The sequence below is a fragment of the Eutrigla gurnardus genome (assembly GCF_963514095.1).
Source record: "Eutrigla gurnardus genome assembly, chromosome: 2".
In the NCBI taxonomy this organism is placed as follows: domain Eukaryota; kingdom Metazoa; phylum Chordata; class Actinopteri; order Perciformes; family Triglidae; genus Eutrigla; species Eutrigla gurnardus.
This window is the reverse complement of record NC_139916.1, coordinates 5,250,627-5,268,566: the sequence shown is the minus strand read 5'-3', so window position 1 is coordinate 5,268,566 and position 17,940 is coordinate 5,250,627. Positions and strand designations below refer to the sequence as shown.

Here is a 17,940-nt window from a genome sequence, read left to right as displayed (position 1 = left end):
TGTGATGAGTCCATTGACTTTGATGCCCTGAAACAGATTCTGTGTTGAATAGAGCTTGTTGTTGTTCAGTGATGATGAGTGCGGTGTGTTCAGGGACTGCATGTAGAAAGAAGTAACAGCTCGATAGAAGCCACGCCGGTGTGTTGGACAGGTTTTACAGCTAAATCCTGTCACAGAGCTTTAAACACACTTGCATTCAACAGAATTGATGTCCTGACTGTTGCTGTGTTTGCTGGTTGTTAACGAGGCAGCTCTGGTCTCTTCACTGTTTATCTCTCACTATCTCTCCTCCCCTCTTCTCTGTTTGGGATCTCACTTTTCTGCTTGTCATTGGTGTTTTTTTTCTTTTCCTTAACATCTCTTCTGGCCTTCTCCACTTCAGCGCTCGTGGTCCTGTTTCTCCTCACACCCCTCTCTTTCTCCCCCCGTTATCTCTCCCCTCTCCTCTCTGTTGTCTCCATCCTTTTCTGTGAATCCCATCGGAGAGGAGCAGAAACAGAGCCGGGCGTCAGCTTGACGAACGAGGTCACACAGGCCCAGCAGACACTGTTATGCTGAGTCACCATAAGGCTTCTCTCTCTCTGTCTCACCCCGTCCCCCTCCCCCCTCCCTCTCTTTTTCACATGCACATCCAAAGTAGATTCAGTCAAATCTCACTCACCACACGCTTTCACTCCGTCGTGCAACTCTGACGTCAAGGGATTCCTCAGAAGTGTCATGAAACCAGTCGCATGTTGTCAGGCCCTCGGCTCCACGTTAATCCCAACCGGGCAAAGAAACACGTTTTCACGGCGTGAAACAGTGAGTTAGCGACATGTAAAAGAAAAGTAACGCGAATAAGAAGCCAAACTTGAGACAACCATGCTTATCCACCCTGGACAAGTCTCCGGTCTATCACAGGGTATCACACACAATTTAGAAGAACCACCTAATGTGCATGTTTTTGGATTGTGGATTACACATGTTTTGTGTTTTTGGATTACACCTACGGGCAATTTAGAGTCATCAATGAACCTATCCCCATCCTGCATGTCTTTGGACTGTGGGAGGAAGCCGGAGAACCCGGAGAGAACCCACGCTTACACGGGGAGAACATGCAAACTCCACACAGAAGGAACCTCCCTGTTGTTTTGTACGACAGCGTATATTCCGAAGAAAAAAGCCAGATTTTAGACTTTTTCCCCCTAATACGCCATCTTAGTTAAGCCTTGCTATCTGGCTGAATAATTACATCTAAACAAGCCAAGTAATGCCGTTTTCTAAGATAAATAAATCTGGAATGATATAAGTGAGCACTCATCGAGCCTCTATAATCTCCTTTGAGGTTTGTAGAGAAACAGAAATGACATCATCATTTTGCAATGGGCTATCAGGTATTAACATGAGATGGCCCCTAAAACCCAATCTCTATATACACACCTGACTGTCTCTAGAGTCCAGTCTTACCGGGTCTGTCTGGGCCTGGGGAGTGTTGCTGCTGTGGCATCAGATAGGCTTCTGATACAGGCTATATTTACCGGACCCCAGAAACCCACCGCCGAGCCAATAATCCATTCAGATAACAGGGTCCAGTCTGGAGAGAGTCAGGTTGGAACGAGGCAGTCAGCAGGTGGCTGAAGGGGGGTCAAACTCATTAGTTCTTACCTAACACTGTTCATGTATGTACACCTGAAGTAGGACGAGTGAAATTAACAGTCTACAACCGTTACTGATTGAGTCACAGTCAGAATACCTGAACAGTGTAATTTACCCAAACTTACCAAGCAGGAGGATTAAAGAACAACTCCAAACTGTCACTATGTTACACAACATCCTACCTGGACCGTATAAAAGTAGTTCAGCTTGATGCAAAGCTGTAAATAACCTTGAACAACCGGATCAATCAGCTGGTTCAGCCAGTAAGACTGGGCACACAGCAGAGACTCCCAACATATCTCTGACTTCTATAAACACGACCATGGACTGAAGAGGCTGTTGAGGAAAAGGAACAACAGTTATGTTCCCACTCTTTAAAGTGGAATCATTTTTACTGAACAGTTATCATATTATTTATTAGTTCTTCTATTTAGCTAAATGCTAAAACACACTGTAACCGTTGCTCAGGTAGAGTAGAGTAATGTACGAAGGATATATCTCTTTCCCTCAATCTAAATATACATATATATATACATGTTTGAAGGTATGTGTATACATTAATGTGTAGGATATAGATGTATGTGTGTTTTATTACTTATTTTTATTTATCTACTTAATCATTTTATTAATTAATTAATTTTAGTCATCTCTACTCTTATTATTTATTCTTATTTTAATCCCCCCTCCTTCTCTCCCCTTTTAATTGATTTATTCATTTTATACTTTATTTACTTACTTATTTACTCTTACTTTAACTCATTCTACTGTACATCACACATTTTCAAAGTCATATGTCAGGCAATGTTTTGTAAAACGTTTAAAATGTTTAAAAAAAAAAATACTAATCCCCTATCAGGAAATAGTAAGCCTTTGTCTTAAATTCAGTGGAATCAGAAAGTGATGTTACATAAAAATAAAGTGTGTTGGTTCTGTAAGTCAATGGAAATGTTACTGGATAGTGACGAGGGAAAGTGTACAACCAGGGCGGTGGAGCGTGGGTGTGATAAAGATTGAGATATTTTTGGATCACTGTGAGTTTTCAGGCCTCTGGCAGATCCAAGTGCTTAACCGACAACAGGTCTGTATTATATCAGCTGCTCGGATGACCCTCCACCCCACTCTCAGACACTCCTGCCCCCCTTCTGGCACTGCTGCTGCTGGGGCTGGTGATAATGAGGGGAGTTTTATCTGTGAATGGGAGTGAAGAGAAATCAATTAGACACAACAACAGCTTTGCACTCACAGTGAAGTGAAGTGATTAAGTGTATCTCAATATAGTGGATGTATGGGTTATAGTTTATACACTGGAGGTATGACAGTCCTAACAACGTGTAGACTGATATGAAAATAATCCCTCTCAATCATCGCTTATAATCACTAGAAGTGTGTGGTGTTGTCTGTATCTTAGAGTACTTTCTTGGTATCAGTGAAGAGCATTTGGACCCCCCCCGGCGAATAACTAGGTCCACCCCTCGCCATACAGAGGCACAAGGTATGTGGCGTCGGTATAAAAGTCATTTTTTGATGTGCTTGCCCTATTGGTGGAGACACACAGAGAGAGCAGACAGGTCAAGGAAGGATGAAGGCTGCATTCCTTCAAAATGCGGTACCTTTCCGCAGGTTTGAGGTGTGTAGGTGTTTATTTGTGCAGGGGGAGTGCAACCCCCTGGGAACCAATCACAAAATGACATGAGCTGGAGAGGAGGGGCAGATTTTGAACGTGTTTATAAAAAGCAACCTACAGTGTGACCACATATTACACCAACAGGAGCATCAACACAGTAGTAGTCTTCACTCTGCCACCTCCCTCCGATCATCTCATTTCCCTCTCCGTGATGTGACCTCCTGGCGAGGTCCATCAGAGCCCCACCCCCCCACTCTCCCCTCACCAACAGCCCCTAACTCAAGCAAAGCTGAGACGCTGCAGACGCTTTCAGGCCCCAGTCTTCTCCTCATGTCCATTTCACACCACACCTCACCGGTCAGGCATTCACACCCAGAAACAAAGCGTTCCTCCCCCACCTCAACGTGGAGCAGGGCTTTGCAGTTTGTTCCTCGTCGCTCAGCACGTGAGCCGCTAATGTTTCACGACACCGGAGTAGAATATGACAAGAACGGTGTGAAGCGAGGTCAAAGAATTGTCTCTAATCCAAAAGTCACGTTATTTACGACACTTCTTCGCTGTGTGTTTGTAAGATGTTGGACGCAGAGGGAGGTTTGTTGATCCTGTGACACATATCCTTATCTCTGGCCAACACGCTTGTACAAACCAGCGCCTCCACCTCAACCTCAAACCCATCGAGCCGCTGTTGGGGGGCAGAAAAGAGGAGGAAGGGAGGAGGAGGAGGAGGAGGAGGAGGAGGGGGGGATGTTAGCTTCAACAGGATCAGCAAAGAAAGAGAGAAAAGCAGAGGCCTGACAACTACTGACAGCTGAGCTTCCTCTCTCAGCGGGGCTTTCACAACCACGAACTGACAGTCTCACACACACACACACACACACACACACACACACACACACACACCAGCATCGATCCACTTCTCCTGTACAAAGAGCAACTGAGTAGTCACGCACAAATTATACTTGTTTTATCTCCCATGCAGAGTTTGACATTGACTCTGTCAGACTGAGCGGCGGTGGAGTCGTCTGTGTGGAAGAGGCGCTCTTATGTAACAAGTGCTGATGTTCAGTGTGTCTGCGAGGCTATTCGGGGGGTTTTCTGTGCAAACGTCTCCGCTCAGACAGCTATGGCTACTGGTGTGCCACACACACACACTAACACACACACATACACACACACACACACACACACACACAGCAGAGGACAGTAAGCAACAGGTGTAAAAGACCATGTAAAAACACACAGGGAACCTTCTTTTCCCCCCCAGTTAGACTCCTGAACCCTTGCTGTCACAGCTGGCATACGAGGGCAGCTGTGAAAATGATCTTGTTTGCTTCACAGAGAGCGCGGCAAACATATCTGTGTCTCTGAAGTGACCTGCTTTTGTCTCCTGTTGCAACACGTCTATCCGTGCACATGGCTGGTGTATAACTTGTGTAGTTATTTAACGGCAGAGAGCAGCTGCCGGTTTCACGACGACGACAGCAGCCGAAAACGGACCAGCTCGTCTCTGATGACTGGATGGGAGTAAGTTAGTAACTTCCATCGGTGACGCAGCTGTTGGATTTGTTGATTTGTTGTGTGTGACGGTTTTCTCTTTGAGGTAGGGGGAGCTTCATCCTTGAACCTTGTCTAAAGACATTTCTTTTTAGCAAAACTTTTGGTTCCCCTCTTAGATGTTTAAAAAAAAAAAGAAACCTTTTACCTTTTTTTTATATTTTCAACAAAACTGCATTTAACCTGTAGGATAAATAAAATGTATTATTATTATTATTCATTTACAAAGTTGTTTAATTCCTCTGCAAAGAGAATGGATGGCGTCATTAGAGAATAAAGGGTTAAAATAAAAAATACTTTTTTTAAAATAGCTTGACTTTTCAGAAGCTATGCTTTTTCGCCTTCTCCATACCACAAATATGAGGAAAGCAACAGGTTAGCCTAGCTTAGCACAAAGACTGGAAACATGGGGAAAGCCTGCCTGGTTCCGTCCCAAGCTAACACTAACGAAGCTCACTGTTAACGTTATGCTTATCGATCCAATACCAAAAACAACAACTTGTGGTTTCACAAGTGGGGCAATGTAACGGACTATTTCTTGGCTGGGAGTAGTGACTTCCTGGAGTCTTGTCGTCAAAGTGAGGTTGCCAGGCAACCAGCAGAGACACTGTGCCCGGCCAAGTCAGGGGTACGTCCAACATAAAAACAGTGTGTTTGCAACAGGCTTCAGGTTTGGTGTGTCAGGGATGTTTCCCAATAAGCAGTGACCTGTAGGCCAATGGATCCAACTAAAGTCCATGCATAACACATAAAACAGGGTTAACTCACAGCAAGAAAGTCAATACACATATTACCAAAGATGTAAAACTACTCCTTTAAGACAGAGCTCTCTTTAGAACAACATATTGACTTTAAGTGATAAGATTAGAGAAGTAAAAGAGCAAAAAAAGGGTGATCTCTAGCTGAGTGTTAGTATGAATATAAATGTATATACGCTCCATACTTGGAGATATATTTTTGGACATCTTTATCTTATTTCCTGATCTCCTCCCCTGTCTTGAACTCTCTCCCCCATCACTCATTTCTCCCATCATTTCTGTTTGGAGGTTTCCTCAAACCTCTCCTATTTTAGTATGTTCCACCAAACATGATCTGCCCTCTGGTGTACAGAAAAAAAAAACCCTAAGCCCCTGTCCTCTCTTTCTCATAAAGCAACGTAGCCCTGTGTGTGTGTGTGTGTTTGTGTGTGCGCTGACAATTTTGTTCCCAATCCTGGAGGGAGCGATCAGCTCTCAGTCCACACCGAGGAGGATCGTCCAGCCGGATTCAACAGCAGCTCTTTATAAGGACAGGGGAAGAAAGACCTTGCAGCCTCTATATTTAGATGGACTTTATTGGGCTTCTTGTCTTCGCTTTACCCCCCCCCCCCCCCCCCCCTCCTCGTCCTGTGCTGCCGCTGTTAGAAATCTCTCACCAAAGCCATGTGGGCGGCTGGCCCTCCTCTCCATCGCAGCGAGGGGAGCATGAGCCTGATAATGATCTGGGTGATAATAACAGAGCAAAGGAAGCGAAAGAGAGATGGGGAGAGGATGGAGGGAGGATGACAGAGAAGTGGTGGGTGGTGAGAGAAGTGTTTTTCATGGTGTCTTCTTCTGCTACCTCACTGACTATTATCCACAGTGCCTGTGATATCCTTTTTGCCATCCGGCTCGGAGGAAGTCCCAGGAAAAGGGTCACGTTGTCCAACCAGCACAACAACTGGATGGGTCTCTTCCAGCAACGTATAGGAAGTGTTGAATCTGTGTGGAATCATGAGCCTCTTATAGGTCCTTTCTACATACCTCTGCTATCTGGCCTTATCTCCGAAGAGAAGCGTATTTCTCAAGAGCTTTGACCTCTGCTGTCAAAAGGTATTGCCAATGACAAACAGCGCCCTAACATGGCGCACTCTTATGCACCTATATCTCTCTTTCTTATCTTACTTATTGCCTGCCGGTTCTAAGAAAGTAAAGTCAAACACTAACGGCACTTGACTCGCTCTCAGGAGTTTCTCAGGGGGAAACAAGAAAAAGCGGTGCCTTTTAGCGTCATATGGGGGTTCACGGACTTGGCAGGACTTAGCAAGACGCATAAAACCTTGAGCAAACATGAGCTGGGAATCACTGTGTGTAAACGACTCATTATGGCGACGTGTGTTGTCGGTCAAACAGTAGCTAATTGAACCTCACGCTTGCTTTCAGTCACTAATCCCGAACTCGCCAGATGTATCGGATAGGTAAACATTTGTACATCCTCTTTTCTACATCCAACACTAAGAGTCCACAGCCATGCTAGCAGCTCTTGGAGGCTACACTCAATTAGGCACAGCAGTGCTTTAGCCCAAATGCTAATGCTAGCATGGCAACATGCTCATAACGCTGACGTCGAGGAGTTATTTTCAGCTGTGGTTCTGATCTTAGTTTAGCGTGTCAGTAAGCTAACTGGCTAATAAGCACTAAAGTGCCACTGAGGCTGATGGGTATGTCATCAGTTTGGTATTTTCATTAGTATAGGATACATAAAAATCATCCTCTGGCAAATGATCCGATAGTTGTCAAGATATTTCAGTCCGGACCAACAAACCGACAAACCTCCGTAGCAATAATGCCCTTGCAGCTTATAAAAGGCACTTGTCTGACTGGGTTTGTTTCCTCCAATACTGTGAGTGAATAGCTTGTCTGTGGCTGATTGTGCTTATCTTGTACAAACTACCCTGGAGGCATGGCAGGCTGGAAAGGGAACCCAAGAGTATGAGTTATCTTTACCTCACCGATGAGCAAAGCCCCGACAGGTGAACCAGAAAAAAAAAAGAGATTTGCATATGAGCTGCCAAATCCAGGAGTAACACAAGAACAGCATCAACTGCCACACAAATGAGACGCAAATGAGATTCAAACCAGACCAGGGTGGTGTTTTTATGTGCATGTGATACTCTGTGCATCTGTGTCACCGTGTTTCCACCAATGACTGCGGGGCTAAGAGGTCTGTCAAGGTTTACCAGCGGCCCTCCGGAGAAAGACAAGCCATGACATCAGAAGCGATGACAATAGTTCTCTGTGCGGGAGCAGAGCTGAGGCGTGGCCCGGCGGGACAGAGAGTCTTCTCAGTGGACCAGCCAGCCTCAGCAGCTGTCTCAACCTCTGTCTGTATCTCTGTCGCACACACAATTTAAAAATCAGCATGAAAGCTGACATATGAGGACAAAGGATCGACAGATTTATGTTAACTCCCTTTACTCGTGTGTGTGTGTGTGTGTGTGTGTGTGTGTGTGTGTGTGTGTGTCCGTGCTCAGTTCCAGCTCAGGAACGCAGCGATGGAGGTGGAGTAGGAGGAGGGCCCCAGAGAAGCAAACAAAGTTCATACAAACTGGCAAAACAAAGAGCCGATGGACAGAAAGGCCCCGTCTGACAGGAGGTCTGGGGCGATAGTAGCGTAGATAAGTGTGCGTGCGTGTGCTCATGTAAACACACAACACACATACGTGACAGCACTGTATTTACACTCTTATTTGTCTCCTCATAATTGCTCCAGGAGATACAGAAAAGGCTTCCAGACATGCAGCCGCTGCACATCTCGTGCCAGGGAGTATCTCAGACCCTCCAGTGGAGAGAGCCCTCTCGACTTGAAGGCCACAGAAGAAGAAGAAGAAGAAGCTCACCACGGAGCTGGATTTCACATGCAGAGATCGTCATAGACTCAACCTTGTGAAAATGAGTCGAGCTAGCCTTGACAAAGAAAATGCTCAATAGTGGATGTGCAAACAGTAGACGGGCATCATTGAGTGTGAGCAGCGTGCATCAACACAAAACCCACCTGCCCTTCAATTTAGGTCTAATGACAACAAACGCAACAAAAGCCCTGTGCGATACGCCCAGCCTGGAGGGGCCAGCAGGCTATTTATTCAGCCTCTCATTCCCCTGTGAGGAGGATTCAATAGGTCTGTATGTTATTAAAAGCTTTCATACACATTATGAATTTGCTCAGAGGACGCCGACCTACACACACACACACACACACACACACACAGAGGGGGTTTTACATGGAGATTGGGCCATTGTGGCCGCCTCAAGGACACTAATCATTATTATTTTTAACCAGTCTGTTATGAAAAGATGGTCCAGCTGTATTATTGTGGATTGAGTGAGTTTCCACTAAGCATGCCTGTATTCTATATATAGACTACGCCTGCAGGAGACCAGCATACATGTCTTAAAGGAGTTGCCTATATGATTATATTTAAAATACACATTTTTTTATCAGAATAAACAAGCATCCTGGTAGCAAACATCCTCTACGATCGCAAAAGCCTTGTCATTTTGAAAGTCTGGATTTCTTGGGCACAGAGTACAACGTTCACTTAAATATAGAAACTTTGGGAAGCGGGTTTGACTGTTGCATGATGGGAACCGGGTTTGACTGTTGCATGATGGGAACCGGGTGACCCTCACACACAGCCTCCTGCTTTATCTCATCTTCAAGTAAGGACTGGATCCACATCACACTGACACACGCTGTGTTGACCTAATGACTATCAGAGGAGCCTTTGCTATTTAAATTATGTGGCCCCCAGTCAGTCGAGAGTCAATGACTGCCATCTAGTGGTGACTGTAAGGACAACTTCTTTCCATATGTGAAGCAAGGTGGATGAATCATTTTAAAAAGGTATGACATATTCACACATTAGATTGTATGATTTTAAAACATAACCACCTGAAGATAGTTCCTCCTATTGTTGTGGTAATAATACTGTATAATATCAATACCTTTGGCTCAGTTTATCCCATAGGAATCATTTTAGAGATCAATTTTCAGACTCAGAAAAAGCATTTAACAAGTATTCAAAAACAGCCTTCAAGCGGTAGTGATTTATTCATATGTATTGTATTCATAATATTACAATGGTAAAAACAAACATAAATTCAACTGATAAAGAAAGAAAAAGGAGAAAGTCTCTAATGGTACTAAATGTTACTGATTGAATGTGTGTCATCTAACAGCTGTCACAGCAAACTGTGTCAATCTGTGGGAAATCCAGATTCTTCTTCACAGACTGTCTCCGGATACAAACCAGACAACGGCGCTCTCTTCTTCTATCCATCCAGTAACTTCAGGATGCTCTCCCTCTCCTTCAGTGCTTTCCAGGCCTGGTCCTTCTCCTTCTTGGTTGGCGTGCGTTTCTTCTGCCTGGCTGCCATGATCCGGCGAAATCCCTCCATGACCTCGTTGTCAGACACCCTGACTCTCTGCCTCAGCTCCTGCTTGCGCATCTCCTCTTTCGCCAACCTGTGAGGCAGCAGCGATGGCAAAACTTAACGTCGGCAGCTGATCGTGGATCAGACAGTTTATTTCACGGTTGGCCGAGTCCTCACCTGAGCAGCTCCTGCTTACGGGCTCTGTTGTGACCGCTCAGGGCTTTCAGCTCTGCTTGCCTCTTCTGCAGCTCTGCCAGGATCTCGTCCTCAGAGTCCCCTCCTGGTCCGGGGCGCTCCTCAGAGTCCAGCAGCCCCTGAGCCACCAGCTCCTCCTTGATCCGAGCCTCCAGAGAACGTGTGTGAGGAACACTGGAGTGGCAAAAGAAAGACTGAGTATGTGGCACTGAGTGAAATGAAAAGCTCACGATGGCAGTTTCATACCTACGATGCACTTTGTTTGCAGCACAGCTCCGTTTAGTGAACGTATATATGGAGCAGCAGACCTGGGGCCTCATTTATCAACCGTGAGAAAGCACAGATGTGTGCGTTATGAGTGCATAAGAACATTCCCACGCCAAGTATGGGATTTATCAACTTGTACTTGTGCGTAGGAACATGTGTAAATTCAAGCACAACTCTTACCATGCGTACACACAAAACCTAGTGGTAGAACAGTGAAACTACAAATAGAACGCACTCAGAGAGTCACAGTATTCAGCAATTTCAAACCTCACACATGTTCCCTGTTTCCTCTAATTACTTACATTTCTCAATTAGTAATTTAGTAGACAATATGAATAATTGGTGTAACAGGTTATAAAAGACAGCTGTGACAGGACACCCTGAAAAGAAAACATGAAATGCACGTGCCATGGCTTATCTTGCACTATTAGAGGACTTGGAGAACCGTGCGCTCCGCAGGGAGCGCGTTTTCAAAAAGCGCGCTGATCTGTTCAGTGAGAGCACAGAGTGGCTTCTCAGCAAGTACCGCTTCCCCAAAAATATACTAATAGATTCATGCCGTGATTTACAACCCATGTTGGAGCTAGAGACAAGACGCACTAAAGCCATCCCAGTTCCCCTACAAGTATCTCAATCTCTGTGTCGGAGAAATTCCTCTTCTTCGCTCTCTTTGCCATGATTTCAGAGAGGGAAAAAGTCCATTGACGCATTCTTAAAGGGATTCCTGCTACCATATATGGTCAATTGGAGGCGTTTCTGAATGCAAATGAGCCTAAACATGCACCAGCATGGTAGTTTAGAACAGGTGGGATTTATCAACACAGATTACTTACTGGTGTGCGTACGGCTGGTGTCCGCACGTTTGATAAATACGTTTTTTGTTGTACTTACACACATTCGAAGTTTTAGTCCTACGAAAGAATTTAGAACCTTTTCTACGCACAGGTTGATAAATGAGGCCCCTGGTGTTGTTAAAGACTACGGGCTTCATCCACAAACAATGTGTACGCATAAATCAGGGCTAGAAGTGTGCATACGCACAAATCCACAAAAAGGCTTTAATAGACAATATGTAAAACACCTTCACCCCTCATCAATTATCATCAATTAACATATATATGTATATTTGAAGCTTCTATTGAGATATTTGAATTCAGCTTAAAATGTCTGTCTGCAGTGAAGAAAAATGTTTAAAGCCCAAACGCCAACAAATATGAATTGAGAGAAAATATTTTGTTTCATGTTGTGGATTAAAAAAAATTATTACATCCGTCTATTTTCAATAAATTTAGACTTTTGCACAAATGTTTTGATCACAGGGTTTAAATTCCACAAATAGTATACAACTTATATTGTATGACATGTCATGATGTGAAGCACTCTGAGTCTGCCTTGTGTATGAAATGTGCTATACAAATAAAGTTGCCTTGCCTTATAATATTAGTGTAGCCTAATCTTTATCTGCAACTTTGCAGCAAAAAACACATTTAAACAGAATGTATGGACAAAAAAAGAAGCTGCACAGCATTCAAATGCTGATTTAGAACTTGATTTTCAACGTAATGAATTAAACTCTGAACTATTTCAGCTCTAATATAATTATGACATAAATTACCTCGGGGTGAGATTTCTTGCTGGACGTCATCATTTTCACACTAATTTCTTGGACATATCCAAGTTTTAAAATGCGTTTCCAATAATTGTGGAAAGTCCTTGTCCTCCACCTTTTTTTCTTAAAAATAAATAATATCAAACCATTTCTTCTTTTTTTTTTAAACCTGAGCCAGTCTGTTATATCAGGCGACACAACATTCACGTGGCAGTGTGGTGATTGGGAAAAGTGGACACGAATCAATATGATTTTTGTGCAAAGTGAGAACATTTCTACGTAAGTGAATGAGGCCCAATGACCTGGGAACTCACGATAGACTGACTTAATGTGTCAAACACAGGTTGAACACGTGTTTAGTGTTTATTATGCTCCGTCAGGTGTACTCGGTTGGAGTTATCTCATGTGGAGAACTGATCGTGGTGCTTCTGATTCCTCATTCATTCATTATGGGTTGCATAAATACCTAAAAGCTTTCCCTTGGCTCCGAGGAGACGTCCCAGCGCCGTCGTTAGCATCCTTCCCTGAAATGTCGGGTATAGGAGAATCCTCCATGGGGGATATAATGTTCTCCTGGAAGAGAAGTGAAAGAAATGTCATCATGTTTCCGTGTTGAAGATGAAATAGTACAGAAGCCATCGCTAACTCATCAGAAATGTGGATTCTCAAACACTATTATGGAAGTTTTATCAGAGTAAATGCTTGATGCTGACCTCTACGAGGGCTTGGAGCAGACGCTGTGTGAGAGGACCGAAGGGACACCCGTCTTCTGGAGATTCATGTTGGGATTCTGACTTTTTCAACAGGGAGTCCACGTCTACAGCAGTTGAATATTAACACGATTATTACATGGATATATATGTGCACATATGTGTCGTGGAAGTGCAGACCGCAGTCTTCCTTCACCTTTAGCATCCAGCTCAGACAGCGGCCCTCCCATGAGGCTCTTCTTCTTGTCATTGGCTCGTGCTCCTTCCCTCTGCTCCTCCAGCAGATCCTCCTGAGCCCAACGCTGAGAGTAGTGTTTCCCCAGAGCTGGAATCTACAGTTCATAGACGGTACCAACGTATGGATTTAATACAAACATCGTTTTGGCCACGCAAAGTGAATTAAGGTGGCTTTCTAAAGCTTACTTTGAAGTACTCGGCTTCATCCTCTGGGGGTTTCAGAAGCTCTTCTAGCAATCGTATCTCTTCATTCGTGATGTCAGCACAATATGGCTCGACTGATGCCCAAAATCTGAAATAAACAACACCAGAACAACTCTAATTGTTACTATGGCACACTTTAGCCTCATTAATAAGATGCATGAAATCTAATATGACTAGAGGACCAAAGAAGAATACGTCTGAGACAAAAGCAAACAGATGTTACGAAGAGCTGCTGTTGCTGACCTGTTGGGTGCATCGTTCTTGGGAGTGCGGGGAATGTCTTGCGGATCATCAGTAAACTCATACTCTTGGACTTTAGGCTGCAGATTTTTGGATTTGGGTCTGCCAGGACCTGGACCCGGTGTGTGACCGCCTTTGCCCTCCAACTTCTGCTTTTTGGGTTTGTGGCGAGAGGAGGCAGCGGGGTCCGGGTCTTTGCCCAGCTTCAGAAAGCGCTTGTCTCCCTTCTTGTCCTGCCAGTCTGTGAGGATCTGAGAGGCAGCACAGAGAAAGGGGGGTTACAAACAGGACTGGAACATGGTCCCGTGGTCCAGGAGGTCTTTTGGGAGGCCCCCTCCTCCCCTGCTTGATTATGTCAAAAATCCTAATCATGATTATTTTGTAAATATTGCGATCACAAGTCACAGACTTTTTCAAACATCATGCATTTAATGAAGTTTTTAATAATAAACTTGTTGGGTCATGAGACCTGTTTAGTGTCACATTCACAGAAACTGGACTCGGGATTAAAACCACCATTCTAACACAGGTTACATGAAAAAGAGAGGGGTGGTGTGTGGTGGTGGTCCCGACGTCCTCCTACCTGTCTCTGCTCCTCTAGGGCCCGGAGCCGTCTGCTGGCCGAGGACAGCAGGGTCTCCAGCTCCAGCTGCAGGGTGTCCAGCTCCTCGATGCCGATGCCATCGTCCTCCGAGCGGCCGAGCACGGCGGTGTAGCGGGGACACACCTTGACGTGCTCGACGGGCTTGAAGTCGTAGTACTTCAACGGGGGGCAGTCCTTCAACTCACTCATGATGCTGTGTGACCCGGCAGACCGCAGGGAGATGGGCCGTGTGTAGGCTAGAAGTACAATTAAATAGTTTTACACACACACACAGTGGTGTCCGGCTGTGGGTGTGTTGTGTCAGCGTCCCTCTATCACATAATAAACAACACACACACCGGAGCACGCGCCCAAACGTACGAACATGCAGATGGGATCGATACAGCGCGAGCTCGCTGGGCCCCGAACCGCCTAAACCCCCCCTTTTACATTTTAATAATGGTTGCTATGGTTTCACAATTTTGCACACGATCATTTTTACACGCAGGACTCAACATTACAAGACGCCAAGTGAGCTGGCGCAACGCGCAGACGTATAATAGGTGAACGTTTAAGAGCAAGTATATTTACGGTTAATGTATGGCGTCCATGATGGGAGAAACCATTGTGCTCCGACAGGGGTGTATTATTAACACAGACTATATTATAACATATTCGCGACAAAATGACAGGTTTTTTACATCATTTTAATAATAAAATCTTTTAATCTTCAATCTTGGAGGAATATTTTAAAGCGTTGCCATTTTTTAAAACGTTTTTTGAGAAATTACGGCGTTTTGTTCGAGCATGATGTTAGAATGGTATCACCGGAATAAACCATGTCGTGTCACGGTGCATACAAATAGATCACCGCGAGACCAACGATTCAGGCGTTTAACTGGATCGTATATCGATTATAACGTTGTTATTTTACGTATTGTGTTCAATAACAGGCAACAAAAAGTCTAACTGCCTCCCGGACCGTCTGTCTCCCGTTCACACCACGGAATGGACGCGTCGTATGATACACTCGCTTTACAGCGCGCGTGCTCCACCCGGGCGGGGTAATGAGCGCGAGCAGCCGCGTCCCCTGCTGTGCGGAGACACCCGTCTCTTCAAGCGAGCAGCTGGGTGAAAAACGAGCGCACCCTATCTTTACCAGACTATGTAGGATTTACGGAAGAGGAGTACCAGGCGTGGCTGAGGAACTTCCGTCTTCTACAGCACAAAAATGGTAAGTCTTGCTCTTTACGCATCTTTCATTGTTTAGCTATTTGTCTCCGTTTAACCGCGGCTCCGTTTAAGACCGGCTAGCTAGCTTCGTGTTCCGCGTAGACGGGGGGGTTCCGGTCGGCTACCGTGAAACGAGAGGGCGGGCATCCTCGATACGGTTTGCAGAAACTAAAGTGATCGAGCTGAGCTGTCTTCTCCCCCCTCAGCGGTACTTTGACAGTCGGCTCTCCCGAAGCTTAGCCACAGAAACGTCCCTTTTTTCGTTGAAAACGACGTAGACGTCTGTAAACACGAACCCACCCACTTACATTAGTGTAATAGAAATCACCCATGTTTTAATAACACTCACATTCACAACCTAGCTACGTGTTTCCTGTCCAAAATGAGTCGTTTTATCATATAAATGTGGGGAACTGTAACGCCAAATCCACCTTCCTGCTGGTGACGTCACAGGCTGACCCAGCTGGTTGAGTCACTTGACCGAGAGGTTCGGTTTGCCCAAATAACGAGAACAATAACAACAAACGCGTCATGGATATTGTGTTTTTTTCCCCTCCGCAGACAGCGACTCTGCGCCCCTACTTGAACGCCGTGAGGTCCACCTTGCAGGCGGCCCTCTGCCTGGAGAACTTCTCCTCCCAGGTGGTGGAGCGTCACAATAAGCCAGAGGTGGAGGTCAGGTAGGTGTAATGGCATGCGCTTCTTCTCCCTGAGCTGGTTTTCTTTGCAGATCCACAGCTGTCACACTACAGACTTGTGCAAACTTGCATAAAAAAATCCAGGAGGGGGGAAAAAAAATGACACAAGCGCAGGCAAGGCTGTAAAATTGGCTTGCAGTGACTTGCCACAGCCTGTTTGCAGTTTGCTTTCCAACCGGGTTTCTGTGTGAGGGTCTGTGAGCAGAAAACACACTAATTTAAACCGTTTTATTTGTAATGGTGGGATCGTTCTGTGGTTACAGAAGCAGCAAGGAGCTGCTACTTCAGCCCGTGGTGATCAGCCGTAACGACAAGGAGAGGGTTCTCATCGAGGGATCCATCAACTCTGTCAGAGTCAGCATCGCTGTCAAACAGGTGATTTAAAAACAGCAGGAATTTGAACTTTTTTCTGGTTACGAGCATCATGATGCACATTTTCTAGTCTTCGTTTGCATAAAAAAAAAAGCCCAAACTTTGTCGCTGCAGGCTGATGAGATCGAGAAGATTCTCTGCCACAAGTTCATGCGCTTCATGATGATGAGAGCAGAGAATTTCTTCATTCTGAGGAGGAAACCAGTGGAGGTAAGAGAAGATGGACAGAGAGGTTTTTTTTTTATAATAGAAATAAAGTAACTGATTGACAAAAGAGGAATCAATATACAGGAAGAATTTAAAAAAAGAGGAACAGTGTGAACCTTTTTTAAACTAAAAACGTCATCGGGCTCTTCATGCAAAGATGTCGTAGAAGTACCTTTAATATTTACAAAGTGTGTACTCGATTACACAAACGTCTCCTTCCTAATTCCCTCCCTTGCTTTGTGATTCCAGGGATACGATATTAGCTTCTTGATTACCAACTTCCACACGGAGCAGATGTACAAACACAAGCTGGTGGACTACGTCATCCACTTCATGGAGGAGATCGACAAGGAGATCAGCGAGATGAAACTGTCCGTTAACGCCAGAGCCCGCATCGTCGCCGAGGAATTCCTCAAGAACGTAAGAAACTTTTAACGTAATGTGTTTTTTTTGTTTGTTTTTTAAACAGTGAGACTCATAGCTGTGTACAAAGACAGAAACGCTTACATGTAAAGTAATTTCTCCTCTCCACAGTTCTGATGAGTTGGTCCCACACAAGCCGGTGAAATGCTCCAAGGGCCAATCAGCACAAGAGTGGAAAACTAAAGGAGCAAACAGCCAATCAGCGTAGGAGACGAGAGGAACGCGACCAATCCCACGACGACACCACTTGCGCTCTTCTCAAGTATTTCCCTGTACTCACGAATATCATGACTGTATATAATGGAATATTTCATTTCATGCCACGTAGAACAAATCCCCAAACAAAGGCGGGTCCTTGAAGTATTAAGCAGGTTGATATCCATGAGTACAGGGGCGTTGAGGGAATCACACGGCCAGGTTTTTGTATTTTGTGCAGGTCTGCGTCTTCTGTCACCGTTTGTCTCCAGAAATTCTCCGTTCAGGAAACCCATGTTTGCAGAAAGTAGATTGTGAGGTTAAAAAGGGCGGTCATGGAGCAAGAGCTGCCTCGAAAAACACATGTATGAAAGTAATGATGAAAGATAATAAAATCAAGTTGTTTATACCTTTTAGTGTCACTATTTAAATACAGTCATTCTGAGTCATTTATGTTTCTGCATATAAGCAGATTAGTTTGGCTTCTGACATATTTAGTCAGCATCTCTCTCTCTCTCACACACACACACACACACACACACACACACACACACACACACACACACACACACACACACACACACACACACACACAGTTATTTCAGCTGTGAGGAAGGGGAACTACAGCAGACGGACTGAACCATTGCAGTTTGTAGTTCACAGAAATAAAGTGGCTTTTTATCAGATTAGAATTGAATACTTTTTAAATGAGTATTTGCCGGGTGTGATTTACTTCTTACGGCTACACAAGGCTTGTAGTGCTCGAGGTGTATTGCCTTGCTC

The 17,940-nt window shown here is 44.8% G+C and overlaps 2 protein-coding genes across 3 annotated transcripts; one reads left to right on the top strand and one right to left on the bottom strand.

Annotated features, from left to right (window-relative positions):
- Window positions 1–9,635: 9,635 nt before the first annotated feature.
- On the bottom strand, window positions 9,636–14,682 carry tada3l (transcriptional adaptor 3-like). 2 transcript variants are annotated; one of them, XM_084037284.1, is made up of 9 exons: window positions 14,621–14,682; window positions 14,030–14,286; window positions 13,450–13,697; window positions 13,189–13,294; window positions 12,962–13,097; window positions 12,769–12,872; window positions 12,522–12,628; window positions 10,162–10,353; window positions 9,636–10,075 (listed from the first exon to the last, which is right to left on the bottom strand). In XM_084037284.1, exons 2-9 carry the CDS (start codon window positions 14,237–14,239, stop codon window positions 9,883–9,885), a joined length of 1,296 nt encoding a protein of 431 aa, XP_083893410.1. In that variant the 5' UTR covers window positions 14,240–14,286; window positions 14,621–14,682; the 3' UTR covers window positions 9,636–9,882. The 2 variants fall into 2 exon arrangements, with proteins under 2 accessions (XP_083893410.1, XP_083893409.1); XM_084037283.1 differs by lacking the exon at window positions 14,621–14,682 and having other exon boundaries at window positions 14,030–14,592.
- Window positions 14,683–15,132: 450 nt separating this feature from the next.
- On the top strand, window positions 15,133–17,566 carry LOC311031264 (actin-related protein 2/3 complex subunit 4-like). Its single transcript, XM_084037462.1, has 6 exons — window positions 15,133–15,263; window positions 15,824–15,942; window positions 16,224–16,335; window positions 16,447–16,542; window positions 16,789–16,959; window positions 17,074–17,566. The coding sequence occupies exons 1-6, from the start codon at window positions 15,261–15,263 to the stop codon at window positions 17,077–17,079; spliced, it is 507 nt and encodes a 168-aa protein (XP_083893588.1). The 5' UTR covers window positions 15,133–15,260; the 3' UTR covers window positions 17,080–17,566.
- The last annotated feature ends 374 nt before the right edge of the window (window positions 17,567–17,940 follow it).

Coding starts and splice junctions, on each gene's coding strand:
- tada3l (XM_084037284.1), bottom strand. CDS start 14,239: ATGAGTGAGTTGAAGGACTGCCCCCCGTTGAAGTACTACGACTTCAAG. Junction 13,295..13,449: donor AAGAACGATGCACCCAACAG/GTCAGCAACAGC, acceptor TGTTTATTTCAG/ATTTTGGGCATCAGTCGAGC. Junction 10,354..12,521: donor AGCCAAGGGAAAGCTTTTAG/GTATTTATGCAA, acceptor TTGCCACTCCAG/TGTTCCTCACACACGTTCTC.
- LOC311031264 (XM_084037462.1), top strand. Junction 15,943..16,223: donor AAGCCAGAGGTGGAGGTCAG/GTAGGTGTAATG, acceptor CTGTGGTTACAG/AAGCAGCAAGGAGCTGCTAC. Junction 16,543..16,788: donor TGAGGAGGAAACCAGTGGAG/GTAAGAGAAGAT, acceptor TTGTGATTCCAG/GGATACGATATTAGCTTCTT.